The 16,361-nt window shown below is 44.1% G+C and overlaps 1 protein-coding gene and 1 long non-coding RNA gene across 3 annotated transcripts in view; one reads left to right on the top strand and one right to left on the bottom strand.

The window, feature by feature from the left end:
* SDHA (succinate dehydrogenase complex flavoprotein subunit A) overlaps positions 1-16,361 on the top strand; it is a 92,025-nt gene that overhangs the window by 1,438 nt on the left and 74,226 nt on the right. Inside the window, exons 2-4 of the mRNA XM_069730468.1 lie at positions 12,605-12,694; positions 13,159-13,320; positions 16,166-16,309. Of these exons, the coding sequence (XP_069586569.1) occupies positions 12,605-12,694; positions 13,159-13,320; positions 16,166-16,309 (396 nt within the window). The remainder of the gene's footprint in view (positions 1-12,604; positions 12,695-13,158; positions 13,321-16,165; positions 16,310-16,361) is intronic.
* LOC138642355 (uncharacterized) overlaps positions 1-16,361 on the bottom strand; it is a 49,508-nt gene that overhangs the window by 27,041 nt on the left and 6,106 nt on the right. Inside the window, exon 2 of one of the 2 annotated variants that reach the window (XR_011314030.1) lies at positions 15,720-15,749. The exons of the other annotated variant lie outside the window; for it this stretch is intronic. This is a non-coding gene — a long non-coding RNA (uncharacterized lncRNA). The remainder of the gene's footprint in view (positions 1-15,719; positions 15,750-16,361) is intronic. 2 annotated transcript variants of the gene reach the window in all.

The following is a 16,361-nucleotide window of genomic DNA, read 5'->3' as shown; positions in this document are numbered from 1 at the left end:
TTAGGATATGTGTCCACGTTCAGGATTACATCAGTATTTGGTCAGGATTTTACTCAGGTAAAATCCCGACCAAATCTGCACCTGAGGTCACTGGCAGGTCACCTGCGTTGTCCTTGCGTTGTTTCTGCAATGTAAGGACATGCTGCGTTCTTAAAAGACGTGCCGCATGGGCAATTTGGCGGGTCTGCCGCCTGCGTCTTTTAATGCATAGTGGAGACGGGATTTCATGAAATCCCCTCCACTATGCTGTAACATCTGAACGCTGCGTGTTTGACACTGCGGCTCTACGTAGCGTCAAACACGCAGCATTTCCTGAACGTGGAGACATACCCTTGGGATAAAAGCCAAACCAGAATCTCAATTTGCAGACACTGTGTTGCGGGGTACTGCCCCTCGTCAGTGCAAAGTGGAGATCTGGTTTGGCTGAGTGAGAGGCGTCTGACTGGGATCCAAGAAGTATAGTTTCTCCTTGCGGAGAGTGACATGTTAATCATGTCAAGATGAGGAGACTTAAAGCTGAAATGCTCCTCTGGGAAATATTTTTGTACCTCAGAAACTGAAGTTTAATCAGATACACTGTGGGGTCATTCCATGGTAGCTTACGTTACAACACTATACAGTAACTTATGTTATAGTGCACATAGAAAGTGGATCTGTCATCTGAATACAGTGCCGTATAGAAATGGATCTGTCATCAGAATAAAGTGCTGTATAGAAAGTGGATCTGTCATCAGAATATAGTGCCATATAGTTAGTGGATCTGTCATCAGAATATAGTGCCATATAGAAAGTGGATCTGTCATCAGAATATAGTGCTGTATAGAAAGTGGATCTGTCATCAGAACATAGTGCTGTATAGAAATGGATCTGTCATCAGAATATAGTGCTGTATAGAAAGTGGATCTGTCATCTGAATACAGTGCCGTATAGAAATGGATCTGTCATCAGAATAAAGTGCTGGATAGAAAGTGGATCTGTCATCAGAATATAGTGCCATATAGAAAGTGGATCTGTCATCAGAATATAGTGCTGTATAGAAAGTGGATCTGTCATCTGAATACAGTGCCGTATAGAAAGTGGATCTGTCATCAGAATATAGTGCTGGATAGAAAGTGGATCTGTCATAAGAATATAGTGCCATATAGAAAGTGGATCTGTCATCAGAATATAGTGCTGTATAGAAAGTGGATCTGTCATCAGAATATAGTGCTGTATAGAAAGTGGATCTGTCATCTGAATACAGTGCTGTATAGAAAGTGGACCTGTCATCTGAATATAGTGCCATAAAGAAACTGGATCTGTCATCAGAATATAGTGCTGTATAGAAAGTGGATCTGTCATCTGAATATAGTGCCATAAAGAAACTGGATCTGTCATCAGAATATAGTGCTGTATAGAAACTGGATCTGTCATCAGAATATAGTGCTGTATAGAAAGTGGATCTGTCATCAGAATATAGTGCTGTATAGAAAGTGGATCTGTCATCAGAATACAGTGCTGTATAGAAAGTAGATCTGTCATCAGAATATAGTGCTGTATAGAAAGTAGATCTGTCATCATAATATAGTGGCTTACATATACTGCATCTGTCATCAAAATATAGAACTTGATATACAGTGGATTTGTCATCAGAATATAGTGCCCTGATTGGTGCCCTGTGTAGGGTTGTTCTTTACGAATGACTCTCATTTTTATAATGCAACCATTTACATACAGTTAACTCTTAGTGATGCCCTAGAAGAGGGTTGGGTAACCTGTGGCCTTTCCTTCAGTCCTTGGGCACATTCCCGGGGACCAGAGTGTATCGTCCAGCAAGATCTTGCCTGTGGGCACTTTAATTACTCCTTGCATCACGCAGCGTTCACGACTGAATGCTGCGGCGCATGCAATAAAGGATTATGTCCTCATGATTGCTGCTGTCATCGTGACGATGTACTTTTTCCAACCAACAAAGGCGTCAGTGAGAGCCCCAGTGTCTCCTGTAATGTATATGTCCTAGGATAAGCCCCCGCCACTCTGTCACGTGTATGACCCTCAACACTCTTGTCACATGCATGCTCCCCGACCCTCCTGTCACCTGCATGCCCCTCTTGTAAGGTGTATACCACCCAACCCTCCTGTGAGGTGAGAGCCTCCTCGTCTTCAAAATTAATTGCAAAGAGTCTGTGTGACTAACATGTGACTTGTGTGTTTCCCACACAAAAGCAAAAATCAAATTACGATTAGAAAAATAGGTGCAGTTCATACTTTAGAGCACGTGTCAGTCTGGCCCGTGAACTGATACCATTTGGCCCGCGAGGAAAGCAGCCCTACCACCCCCATCCTGCAGTCTCGGAGACAAGCAAGTGCCCTGTGTACAGTGTAGGTAATGTTACTGGCCGCCACTTCTTCAGACTGTCCAAGTTCCAGCAGGTGACCAGAGGAGATGCTTCTGTATATGGCTGTGTGCACACGATGCGGATTTGCTGCGGATCCGCAGCGGATTTTTCCACGCAGAAACGCTGCAGATCCGCACTGTGATTTACAGTACCATGTAAATAAATGTAAAAAAAAAAGTTGTGCAGAAAAATCAGTGTGGAATTGCTGCGGATTTAAAAAAAAGTGCATGTCACTTCTTTTGTGCGGATCTGCAGCGTTTCTGCACCCCTCCATGATAGAAATGCGCAGTTGCAAAAACTGCATAAAATCCTCCCAAAATCTGCATCAATTCCGCACAAAATCCGCGGCAAATCCGCAGCTGCGGATTTTGTGCAGAAAATTCTGCACCACTTTTCCTACATGTGCACATAGCCTAAAACTTACGCACACTAGCAATTCGACAAAACTGAGATTATGTGCACACGTCAGGATTTTCTGCAGAATTTTCCTGAACAAAACCGGACTTTTTCTGCAGGAAATCCGCATGCATTTTTTTCACTTTTTTTTCCCGGAGCTTTCCCAATGCAATTAAATAGCGGTAAAAACGCGATTCGTTTTTACCACGATGCGTTTTTTTTTTTTTGCGGAAAAAAAGCAACATATGCACAAAAATTGCGGAATACATTATACAGTCATGGCCAAAAGTATTGACACCCCTGCAATTATCTCTCCACAGGTGTTCTATGGGATTCAGGTCTGGACTCATTGCTGGCCACCTTAGAAGTCTCCAGTGCTTTCTCTCAAACCATTTTCTATTGCTTTTTGAAGTGTGTTTTGGGTCATTGTCCTGCTGGAAGACCCATGACCTCTGAGGGAGACCCAGCTTTCTCACACTGGGCCCTACATTATGCTGCAAAATTTGTTGGTAGTCTTCAGACTTCATAACACCGTGCACACGGTCAAGCAGTCCAGTGCCAGAGGCAGCAAAGCAACCCCAAAACATCAGGGAACCTCCACCATGTTTGACTGTAGGGACCATGTTCTTTTCTTTGAATGTCTTTTTTTTTCTCCTGTAAACTCTATGTTGATGCCTTTGCCAAAAAAGCTCTGCTTTTATCTCATCTGACTAGAGAACATTCTTCCAAAACGTTTTAGGCTTTTTTAGGTAAGTTTTGGCAAACTCCAGCCTGGCTTTTTTATGTCTCGGGGTAAGAAGTGGGGTCTTCCTGGGTCTCCTACCATACAGTCCCTTTTCATTCAGATGCCCACAGATAGTACGGGTTGACACTGTTGTACCCTCGGACTGCAGGGCAGCTTGAACTTGTTTGGATGTTAGTTGAAGTTCTTTATCCAACATCCGCACAATCTTGCGTTGAAATCTCTTGTCAATTTTTCTTTTCCGTCCACATCTAGGGAGGTTAGCCACAGTGCCATGGGCTTTACACTTCTTGATGACACTGCACACGGTAGACACAGGAACATTCAGGTCTTTGGAGATGGACTTGTAGCCTTGAGATTGCTCATGCTTCCTCACAATTTGGTTTCTCAAGTCCTCAGTTCTTTGGTCTTCTTTCTTTTCTCCATGCTCAATGTGGTACACACAAGGACACAGGACAGAGGTTGAGTCAACTTTAATCCATGTCAACTGGCTGCAAGTGTGATTTAGTTATTGCCAACACCTGTTAGGTGCCACAGGTAAGTTACAGGTGCTGTTAATTACACAAATTAGAGAAGCATCACATGATTTTTCGAACAGTGCCAATACTTTTGTCCACCCCCTTTTTTATGTTTGGTGTGGAATTATATCCAATTTGGCTTTAGGACAATTCTTTTTGTGTTTTTTTTTCATTTAAGACAAATTAAATGGAGATAATAATACCAAAGAATTTGTGTTTGCAATCATTTTCAGGAAGAAAATGAGTATTATCTGACAGAATTGCAGGGGTGTCAATACTTTTGGCCATGACTGTAAATGATGGGATGCATACGTATGCATTTTTTAAGCTTTTATCGCGTTTTTATAGCGAAAAAAACGCAAAAAATCCTGAACGTGTGCACACAGCCTTACTTGTTTTCTTCAAGATCCTAAATTTAAATTTTATTTTAAAAGGCACCAGAGAAAGACACCCAGCATCACTACCTCCTTCCCTTACCTCCTGTCACCCATGCACACATGGTGTAGCAAAGCACTGTACAGTAGGAATGGGGTCCTGCATAACGTGGCTGAATCTAGTCCTCTTCTCTGTGAGGTCTGTCACCCCTGCAGCAAACAGTGAAGAGGTAGCGGCATTTCCCTGGTGTCATACCTGGCAGGCACCATTTCAGCTACACTGCAGTGCCACAGTCATCTTGAGATTCATTAAAGGAGTTGTCCGGTTTAAAATGACAAGTCATCAATGACTCCATGCGACTGCAGACTTGTGAATCCTCCCAGCGCACACTGCTCGCTGTGAGGATTTTCCACAGTCAGCGCTGGGAACAGCGGTCATGTGACCACAAGTATGCAATATGCAAACTCCTGGCCAAAGGCTAACTAGACTGTTTTCGGCCTTATACTATATACTAATATTGAGCATGCCAAAAGTGACCTAAAGTAGAGAATCCTTACATCGCTAAGTTCATGCACTGGGAGGATTCACAAGCATGCAGGCACATGGAGTGACTGCAGATTTGTCATTTTAGACCGCACAATCCCTTTAACCCCTTAACAACATATCACATACTTATATTTGTTGATAAGGAAAAATGTCCTCTATTGTAGACACTGTTTTAACAAATATCGAGGCTGGCCCGGGATTTTGGCCCTCTGTGTATTCGCGTCTGACATCAGAGTGCCCAATAGCCTTCCATAAGACAAGGCTTGTACACTTAGGAACATCTACGTGCACCATGTGACCAGGACACAATGTGCCAAGAAGTAGATGCCATTCATGCTACAACCACAAATACTTTGGACATGTTAACTATCCTGGTTATTCTGTGTGTAAGTAGTTACATTCCGGAAGGGAGGGGATTCCATGTGGGAAGGACACTTGTTTGCCTTTAACCCCTTCACCCAGGGCCATTTTTCCATTTTTTTTTTTTTTGTTTTTGCTTTTCCCTCTGCTTTTTCCAAGAGCCATACCTCTTGTATGTTTCTGTCAATATAGCCGTATGAGGGCTTTTTTTACAGGACTAGTTGGACGTTTGGTTGGTATAATTGACTTTACCATATGGGGGTTTATTTACCATCTCCACCATATGGTTAAACTGACCTGGTAATCGGATTCCCTAGGTCAGTACCAGTACACAGATACCAAACATGTATAAACTACATTTGTATAAAAAAAAGGTTTCTGCTTTGTCCCCATTTTCTGAGACCTGTAACGTTTTTGTTTTTCGGGGTCTGGGTGAGGACTTATTTTTTCAACCCTGAGCTGCTGTTTTTAGTGATACCAGTTTGGGGGTTCATGCAAGTTTTGATCACCTCATATTGCATTTTATTGCATTGTTCAGATTACCAATGGGACTCATTTAATTTAGCTTTTGATTGAATACACATTTCTGGACTCAGCAATACCAAATATGTGTATTGTTTATTGTTCTGTTTTCAGTGGGCAAAAGAAGGACAATGCAACCTTTTTGTGGTTTTTAATTTTTTTTTTTTTATTTAAAAAAAAAAAAATTTCCCCACTTTTTCCTTCATTTAATAGTCCCCTTAGGTGACTTGAAGTTGCGATTGTCTGATTGCCTGTGCTAAACATAACTGTAGTAACGATCTCGTATGAATGCCGGCATTCACAGAAGTATCGTAATGACAGGCTCTGGGGTCTTCAACACACCCTCGGTTGTCATGAGAACCCATCAGTGCCCCGCGATCACGTCCTTGGCACACTTATGCGAGCGTGGAATCAGCCTTTTATCCGATCTTGCCATTCACTACCTGTTAATAACTTATACGTCCAAAGGTGGAGACCGGACGCAGGGCTCGCGTGATATAACAACCTCATGAGTCCCAGGAGAGCGAGTGCCGACCCCTATCTTAGCAGCTCCTAGCACAATATGATGACCCTACAGTCCCCATACACAGTATAACTCCCCAGCACAGCCCCCTTGTGCAGTCCTATATGCTGTCAATTAAAACATAAATAAAGCCACTGATCTAAGACCGTTTTGGCTGCTCCGGTCTGCGCTGCCTGATGAGGCACAGCGTGCGCGATGTAGTGACGTCACCATGCATGCTGAAGTCTCGCAGAAGCACAGGCTCCATTATGTAAAGGGTTTGCTGACTGCTCGCTCTTCCATCATAGTTTTACCAATGTCTGTATCCCCAGAAAGTGAGGCGTCCGGCAGGGACAGACGCTTGGTTCATCATGCTACCGTATCCAGTCCTTTAGTTTTCCCGGTCCATAATCTGCAACAGAACCGTAAAGGGGCCACATGTGGCCCTCAGACTACACTTTGTTCAGGTCTGCTCTAGATCATTGTTGGCCTAATTTGTAAAATACACAATCGATCCTAAAGGTACCTTCACACATAACGATATTGTTAACGATATCGTTGCTATTTGTGACGTAGCAACGATATCGTTAATGAAATCGTTCTGTGTGACAGCGACCAACGATCAGGCCCCTGCTGGGAGATCGTTGGTCGCTGAATAAAGTCCAGAACTTTATTTCGTCGCTGGACTCCCTGGAGACATCGCTGGATCGGCGTGTGTGACACCGATCCAGCGATGTCTTCACTGGTAACCAGGGTAAACATCGGGTAACTAAGCGCAGGGCCGCACTTAGTAACCCGATGTTTACCCTGGATACCATGCTAAAAGTAAAAAAAAAAACAAACACTACATACTTACCTAACGCTGTCTGTCCTCCAGCGCTGTGCTCTGCACTCCTCCTGTACTGTCTGTGAGCCGGAAAGCAGAGCGGTGACGTCACCGCTCTGCTTTCCGGCTCACAGACAGTACAGGAGGAGAGCAGAGAAGCAGAGCGCAGCGCTGGAGGACAGACAGCGGTAGGTAAGTATCTAGTGTTTGTTTTTTTTAACTTTTAGCATGGTATCCAGGGTAAACATCGGGTTACTAAGCGCGGCCCTGCGCTTAGTTACCCGATGTTTACCCTGGTTAACGGCATCGTTGGTCGCTGGAGAGCGGTCTGTGTGACAGCTCTCCAGCGACCAAACAGCGACGCTGCAGCGATCCGGATCGTTGTCGGTATCGCTGCAGCGTCGCTTAATGTGAAGGGGCCTTAAGACTGCCATTACACCCTAAATCCTATGGCTAAAGGTACCGTCACACATAGCGACGCTGCAGCGATACCGACAACGATCCGGATCGCTGCAGCGTCGCTGTTTGGTCGCTGGAGAGCTGTCACACAGACAGCTCTCCAGCAACCAACGATCCCGAGGTCCCCGGTAACCAGGGTAAACATCGGGTAACTAAGCGCAGGGCCGCGCTTAGTAACCCGATGTTTACCCTGGTTACCATCCTAAAAAGTAAAAAAACAAACGCTACATACTTAACTTCCGCTGTCTGTCCTCGGCGCTCTGCTTCTCTGGTCTGGCTGTGAGCGCCGGGCAGCCAGAAAGCAGAGCGGTGACGTCACCGCTCTGCTTTCCGGCTGACCGACGCTCACAGCCAGAGCAGGAGGAGTGCAGAGCACAGCGCTGGAGGACAGACGGCTGTAGGTAAGTATGTAGTGTTTGTTTTTTTACTTTTAGGATGGTAACCAGGGTAAACATCGGGTTACTAAGCGCGGCCCTGCAAAGACATCGCTGAATCGGTGTCACACACGCCGATTCAGCGATGTCTACGGGGAGTCCAGCGACGAAATAAAGTTCTGGACTTTCTTCCCCGACCAGCGATCTCCCAGCAGGGGCCTGATCGCTGCTGCCTGTCACACTGGACGATATCGCTAGCGAGGACGCTGCAACGTCACGGATCGCTAGTGATATCGTCTAGTGTGACAGTACCTTTAGGCTAAGTACACACTGGGTGGTTTGGTGCTTTTTTATGCTAATTTTCAGCTGCTTTTTATAGTACCAGCAAAGTCAATGAGATTTCAGAAATCTCATGCACACATTGTTTTTTTTGTCATCAGTATTTTGTGCTTTGCTTGGTTTTTTGAACATAGAGCATTGGATCGCCCACACCAGGGCAGCGGGGTACTCGGACTCGGGTGTGGTCTTAAAGGGGATGTCACGGTGGCTGCGACCCGATCCTTGGCCCTGGGCACCCAATTAAAGGGAAAGGTCTTTAAAGGGGAATTGTAATGTCTATGTTCGTGACGCCACCTGTGGTGTTTGGTCAGTTGGGACCGACGCTGCTTAAGGCCGGTTTCACACGTCAGTGGCTTCGGTACGTGAGGTGACAGTTTCCTCACGTACCGGAGACACTGACTCACGTAAACACAGTGAAATCAATGTGTCTCTGCACATGTCAGCGTGTTTTCACGGACCGTGTGTCCGTGTGCAAAACACGGAGACATGTCAGTGTTCGTGGGAGCGCACGGATTACACGGACCCATTAAAGTCAATGGGTCCGTGCAAAACACGTACCGCACACGGACGCTGTCCGTGTGCAGTCCGTGTGCCGTGCAGGAGACAGCGCTACAGTAAGCGCTGTCCCCCCACATGGTGCTGAAGCCGCCATTCATATATATGAATGGCGGCTTCAGCACCAGATGCAGGGGACAGCGCTTATCTCTAGCGCTGTCTCCTGCACGCTCCGTATGGTACCCAGTTGGCACACGGGCGGAACACGTGTGCCGCACGTGTGCCACGCTGATGTGCCACATAAACGTCTCATTGGTATAGAACTCCTGGGAGGTGGTACGCATGCGTTGTCCATCGGTCTATACAGCGCCTATTACGGACCTGCATGCGTTCCACATGCGGTCCTTCTGGCGCATGTCACGAAGTGTTCTTTACACACGGAGTATTCTGATGGCCGCGTGCGCCGATGAGCCTTCACTGGACTTCCGCCCTGCGAGCCTTTCTTTCCCTTTTCTCACTGCCGGCATTTTCATTGGCTATGGCCCCATTTAAATAAACCCTCCGCCTCTGTAGTCACGCCCCCGAAAGAAGCTTAGGGCGAAACGCGCGTCGGGCACCGGAGGAGGACATCCACAAGACGGGCACTCACTGGGTAAGGTGTTTGTTGCATTAGTTTACAAGGACGGGTTCTCACCATGTTATTACCTTGGCACACACTCTGGTTCTCATCAGCTTATGGTCTTTGAGATGCTGTTTGGCACTGGTTATAGCTGTTCACTATGGGTATCCTATGGGTGTGATTAAGTGCTGTAGGCTAAATATACTTATACAACAGGATTGAGCCTCTGTCTGTGTTAAGGTGCAACTTTGCCTTGCCTGTTGATACTGATACTGATATTTTTCATACTTACTGATTTATATGTGCTATTCTGTATTGTGGATGTTCTCCTCTGATTTGGGGTTACTGTTTGTGTTTAAATATTTTGAGCGGTCTTGTGGATCTTTTATATGTTATTAATAAATGTTAAATTTTAATGATCTTATTATTGGTGAGCTTCATTGAGCTGACTACTGAATAGTGGCCGCTCTGGTGTCATATCTTTGTGTACCGAGCCTTGTCTGCTCTTTGTGCACAGACCCTTCCTTGTCTGCTCTTTGTGTAGAACAAACAGATGTGTTGTATGTCCAAATTGATTCTGCATTCTTCAACTTAAGGCTATGTGCACACGTTCAGGTTTTTTCGCGTTTTTTTCGCCGTAAAAACGCTATAAAAACTCACTAAAACGCATACATTATGCATCCTATCATTTAGAATGCATTCTGCATGTTTTATGCACATGATGCGTTTTTTCCACGAAAAAAAATGCATTGCGGTAAAAAAAAGCAGCATGTTCATTAATTTTGCAAACTTTCTGCATTTTTCCCGCTATTTAATGCATTTGGGAAAAAACGCACCAAAAACACGTCAAAAGGCATGAAAAAATGCATGCGGATTTCTGGCAGAAATGTCCGTTTTTTGTCAGGAAAATTTCTGCAAGAAATTCTGACGTGTGCACATACCCTAAAAAAAAGATTTCTTGTATCCTTCCATCACGAACCTACTAAAACACTAGCCCTAATCATTTCTCCGTAAAATGGAAGATGGTGTTCCACGTAAAAGACATGCTCTTCTGAAATCAATCATTAAGGCTATGTGCACACGTTCAGGATTTCTCGCAGAAAATTTCTGAGAATTCCGGACGTTTTCTGCAAGAAATCCGCATGCGTTTTTGCCGCGATTTTGACGCGTTTTTGCCGCGTTTTTTCCGGACACTTCCCAATGCATTTTGGAGTGGGAAATCTGCAAAAAAAGGAAAATTAATGAACATGCTGCGGTTTTTACCGCGATGCATTTTTTTCGTGGAAAAAAACGCATCATGTGCACAAAACATGCAGAATTCATTCTAAATGATGGGATGCTTATTGTATGCGTTTTTTTTGCGGTTTTATAGCATTTTTATCGGGAAAAAACGCAAAAAAAAACGCAACGTGTGCACACAGCCTAAAGCAGATCTGTCACCAGATTTTACAAATGCAAATGGCATACATTATTAAATAGATCTTAGACTTGATGAGGCTGGTGTACATACTTTGAAAATGCATGTCAGAAGGGCTGTATTGTCTATTTTGAAAACTTTTTTGCCTCATAAAATGAACTGGACTCAAAAGATACTCTTATTTTGTGTATTATATGGATATGTATTATATTATTTATTATATGGACATCTGTTTTTAAAGTAAATACAGGAGCCTCATCGGGTTAATAATGTGTCCAGTTTGTATGGTGATGAATCCGCTTTAACCCAGCGGCAAGGTTGATCTTTCTTTCTATGAGTTACAATATGGCCACGTTCACACTTCGATATTTGTAAAACCAGGAAAAGAAGAAGGAAGTGGTATGATGTAAATGCTTCAGCGTCTCTAAATTATTGACCCACTGCAGGTCTTGGCTTACAAAAGGCTTCTTCTGACTTTTGGCTGTGGAAAGGTAATGGAGCGTGTTACAGCATTAGTAAAGTGAGTGAGATTTCTGAGATCTCGCCCATCTGCTGCTAATTTTTTTCCTTGGAGCAAAAAATGTGCGCATTTTCCGCAGCTTTTTTCCTGCCACTATGCCTTATTTTCTGTCTGCAAATCCAAAATATGCACATATCCAAGTACTGTTGGCCAATACCAATTACATGAAGCCTGATATCTGCTGTGGTTGCTCTTTAAACTACCATTTTTTTGTGGAACAAGGTGTAGTACTCTCGCCCTCTTTTACCAAGCACAGTAGGCACTGCCATACATGTGGACGCTCTTCTCACTTACCCACTTGGTCCCTGTACCTGTCACTCTGGCATTATATCCGCTCCGGCCTACAGGTCCTCTCCTGTGCTGCAGCCATTCTGCGGGACTTGGTGGCCTGAACATTATGTCCCGCAGCCATTGCAGGCACATAGCCTGATCTTGTCACTAATATTTTCACTGCATTCCAGATTCCCCTAGGTACCATAGTCTCATAGCCTTTGTGCTCATGGGCACGGAGCTCTTTTTCTGTGTGTGTGTGCGCTGTCTTTCCTTATCTCAGGTGCTGCAGAATGTATTGCTGCTGTTAGTAAGCGTACTACAAGCTTTTATCCTGTGTGCAGTGTGAATACTGACTAATGGATGGCTGTGTTTGCTTCTATTCTATGAAAGGATAGAGCTGGTGTATGTATGGCTACTTGTCAGGTCATTACGGGTTAGTCACTAGTCAGACTGGGCGCTTGGATATATTAGACATTAAAGGGGTTGTTTCACGATAAGTGTCTCTTTAAAAATGGGTACTTATTACAAGAAAAATCTAATTGTACAGTTTACTGCTTGTTGACAAGGTCACTGGTGGTGGTGACCGCAGGAGGCGTCTGGTCTGCTGGACAAGTAGTGTGAGCTTCCAGGCTGTATATTCTAGTAGAGGCGCACAGATGTCAGACAGCTGGCAAGCAGGCCATCTTTAATGCCCTGGGCTTCTCACATGCTGCCGAGGCAAAGCTGGCAGCCCAAGGCGTGCTGGCACCACCAAACCACTGGTCCAAGCACAAAACCGGGGGGCTGGGGAGCAGTGCACTCCAGCACAAAGGAACGTCAAAACAATCTTTTAATGATGCACAGTTGAGTTTTTTTTATGTTTAAAACTATATGTTGTTTTTTTTAAGACAATTTTTTTTTGTGTAAATATTTTTATATAATTAACACTTATTGTGTGTTCTAGAAATGGGCAGCCATGTCCCCTGCACTTACTAGAACTTTCCACTTCACTGTTTATGGCAAGAAGAGTGCATCTGCTAAAGTCTCAGATTCGGTAAGTTTCCCACTAAATATGTTCCTGTAAATTCTATGTGATGAAATTACCAACATTGTTGTGTCAAGCGCTTTATATTCTTTTGTGGATCAGTATGATGATAAGAAAATCGTAAACTGCTAAAGTTGGTGCTGTATATTGCTCAGATACCCCATCACTTTGTGATGTACTCTAGCTCCTGGAAGGAAGGACGGAAGGGGTCTCTGCACGATGTCCCCAATAAGGTTTTATCTGCATAGTGGCAGCACTGACAGTGTTCTCGTTTTCTGCACAAGCTGTCCATGAATATTGCAGCATTTTACTTTTTTAGTACCTGGAAATAAAATCAAATTTAGACTGCAGTAAAAGATGACCTCAGAAGTGCATCAGCAAGTGTCCGTGTGTGCTGGGCTCTTGGCATGTGTGTGGGCTTCCATGGAGGTGTTTGTATTCTCCACAATTTCTTTGACCATTTTGTTTTCCAGGTTTCCACCCAGTACCCTGTAGTGGACCATGAGTTTGATGCGGTGGTGGTGGGCGCTGGTGGGGCAGGATTACGAGCCGCGTTTGGCTTATCTGAAGCAGGCTTCAATACCGCATGTATCACAAAGTTGTTTCCTACTAGATCCCACACAGTGGCTGCTCAGGTACGGGCTTCTGATTTGGTTTCTATTTTTGTGTCCGTATTGTAAAAGACAGAAAATAGTAACTTCAGCAGTTTTTATAATTTTCGCATGGATTTAGCATTTCTGACCACTGAGGCCTCTTTCACACTTCTGTTTTTACAATCTGCACAGGATCCGTCATTTCAACATTTTGACGGATCCTGTGCAGATTGTAAAAATAGATCATGTGCAGATTGTAAAAAACGGGTGCACTGGGCCTGTTTTTCTGGCGGACCCCTCGAGGCTATGTGCACCTGTTGTGTATGCGTATTCGCAGGGGTTTTCTGCTGCGAAAACGCATACACAACAAAACCCATGTTAAAAATAAAAAAGATCGCAATATTCTCACCTTCTGGCGTCCCGCGCAGTGTTACCGATGCTCGTGATGCTCCCGGCAGCTGCCGTCCCCAGTAATGCCTTGCGTTACAATGGTATTTTCTTTTGGGTGGGGCGTTTATACCGTTCTGCGTGTGGTAAAATTAATAAACCAGTTTTATTATTCGGGTCAGTATGATTACAATGATACCTCATTTATATCATTTTTTTATGTTTTAGCGCTTTTATACAATAAAAACGACCGTATATACTCGAGTATAAGCCGACCCGAGTATAAGCCAAGACCCCTAATTTTGCCACAAAAAACTGAGAAAACTTAATGACTTGAGTATAAGCCTAGGGTGGGAAATGCAGCATCTACTGGTAAATTTCAAAAATCAAAATAGATACCAATAAAAGTAAAATTGATTGAGACATCAGTAGGTTAAGTGTTTTTGAATATTGAATCAGGAGCCCCATATAATGCTCCATACAGTTCATGATAGGCCCCATAAGATGCTCCATACAAAATACGCCCCATATAATGCTTCATAAAGTTCATGATGGGCCCTATAAGATGCTCCATATTAAAATACCGTATGTCCCATATAATGATTCACAAAAGGTTAATGATGGCCCCTTAAGATGCTCTATAATAATAATAATAACCTTTATTTTTATATAGCGCTAACCTATTCCGTAGCGCTTTACAATTTGCACACATTATCATCGCTGTACCCGTTGGGGCTCACAATCTAAATTCCCTATCAGTATGTCTTTGGATTGTGGGAGGAAACTGGAGTACCCGGAGGAAACCCACGCAAACACTGAGAGAACATACAAACTCTTTATAGAATATTATGCCCCATATAATGCTGCACAAAGGTTGATGGCCCCATAAGATGCTCCATAGATTATGCCCCATACAATCCTGCATAAAGGTTGATGGCCCCATACAATTTTGCATAAAGGTTTATGGCCCCATAAGATGCTCCATAGATTATGCCCCATATGCTGTTGCTGCTGCGATGAAAAAGAAAAAAATGACATACTCAGGACACCGGCACTTGCGATATTCACCTGTCCCCGTTCCACCGCCGTGCGCCGCTCCGTCTTCCGGCTCTCTGAATGTTCAGGCAGAGGGCGGCGCGTACTAACTACGTCATCGCGCCCTCTGACCTGAACGTCGCAGCCAGAGGACGCAGAAGACTGAGCCCGGTGGTGGAACGCGGACAGGTGAATATCGCAATGCTCCCCCTCCCCCGTTATACTCACCCTCCCGGCGCGGTCCCTGCTTTTCCGTCGTCCCGGACCGGCAGCTTGTTCCTGTGTTCAACAGTCACTGGTACTGCACATTAAAGTAATGAATATGCACTCCACCCCTATGGGAGTGGAGTCGCGTCCATATTCATTACTTTAATGAGCGGTACCACGTGACCGCTGAACACCGGAAGAGCTGCAGGCGCTGGAGAAGCAGGAGGTACAAGCAGAGACGCGCCGGGAGCAGCTGCCGCACCCCCTCCCCCGCCGACCCCCTGGGACAGAGACTCGAGTATAAGCCAAGAGGGGCACTTTCAGCCTAAAAAAAATGGGCTGAAAATCTCGGCTTATGCTCGAGTGTATACGGTAAATAAAAAAATCTATCAAAATGAACAAATTAAAGTCAGATATTGCTTTTCAACCATGCTTCCACATAATTTAAAAAAATAAATAAAACTCATGAAATAGGCCTGGACAGAAATTATGGTATTCCTGAAAATAATGTGACAAATGGGACATGTTAAATCATGGTGTGTCCACTAACTAGCATCACAGGTGTCAGTGAGTGGGCCTGTATATAGGGCTGTAGATACTCACTGTGCTGTTTGGTGACATGGTGTGTATCACACTCAACATGGACCAGAGGAAGCGAAGGAAAGAGCTGTCTCAGCAGATTAGAAAGAAAATTATAGACACACAAAGGTAAAGGTAAAAGTTATAAGACCATCTCCAAGCAGCTTGATGCTCCTGTGACTAAAGTTGCTCATATTATTCAGAAATTCAAGATCCATGGGACTGTAACCAACCTTCCTGGACGTGTCCGCAGGATGACAAATCTAAAGAGACGGAATATGAATGGTAACAAAAGAGCCCAGAAAAACTTCTAAACAGATTAAAGGTGAACATCAACCTCAAGGAACATTAGTGTCAGATCGCACCATCTGTCATAGTATGAGCCAAAGAGGACTTCATGGGAGATGACCAAGGAGGACACCATTGTTGAAAAATAATCATAAAAAAGCCAGACTGGAACTTGCCAAACTACATGTTGACAAGCCACAAAGCTTCTGGCAGATGAGACAAAATGGAATTTTTTGGCAAGGTTCATCAGCTCTATGCTATATTCTTAGTTAAACACTGACTATCATTTATTTGTATATTTTATTGATTGTAAATTAAGGACTGGGATCCGTAATACGCAGCTTTATTAATGTTGTTTGTTCCGATCATTATAATTTATTGTTTTATTTAGGGTGGTATAAATGCAGCTTTGGGCAACATGGAAGATGATGATTGGAGGTGGCACTTTTATGACACCGTAAAAGGCTCTGATTGGTTGGGTGATCAAGATGCCATACATTACATGACTGAACAAGCACCAGCTTCCGTTATTGAGGTAACTACTGTCCACTTTGTTTATTTGATTATACACGACAAAATGACCTTGT

This window comes from Ranitomeya imitator, chromosome 6 (genome assembly GCF_032444005.1).
Source record: "Ranitomeya imitator isolate aRanImi1 chromosome 6, aRanImi1.pri, whole genome shotgun sequence".
In the NCBI taxonomy this organism is placed as follows: domain Eukaryota; kingdom Metazoa; phylum Chordata; class Amphibia; order Anura; family Dendrobatidae; genus Ranitomeya; species Ranitomeya imitator.
Note: the sequence above shows the minus strand (reverse complement) of the source record. Positions and strands in the feature narration are given on the sequence as shown.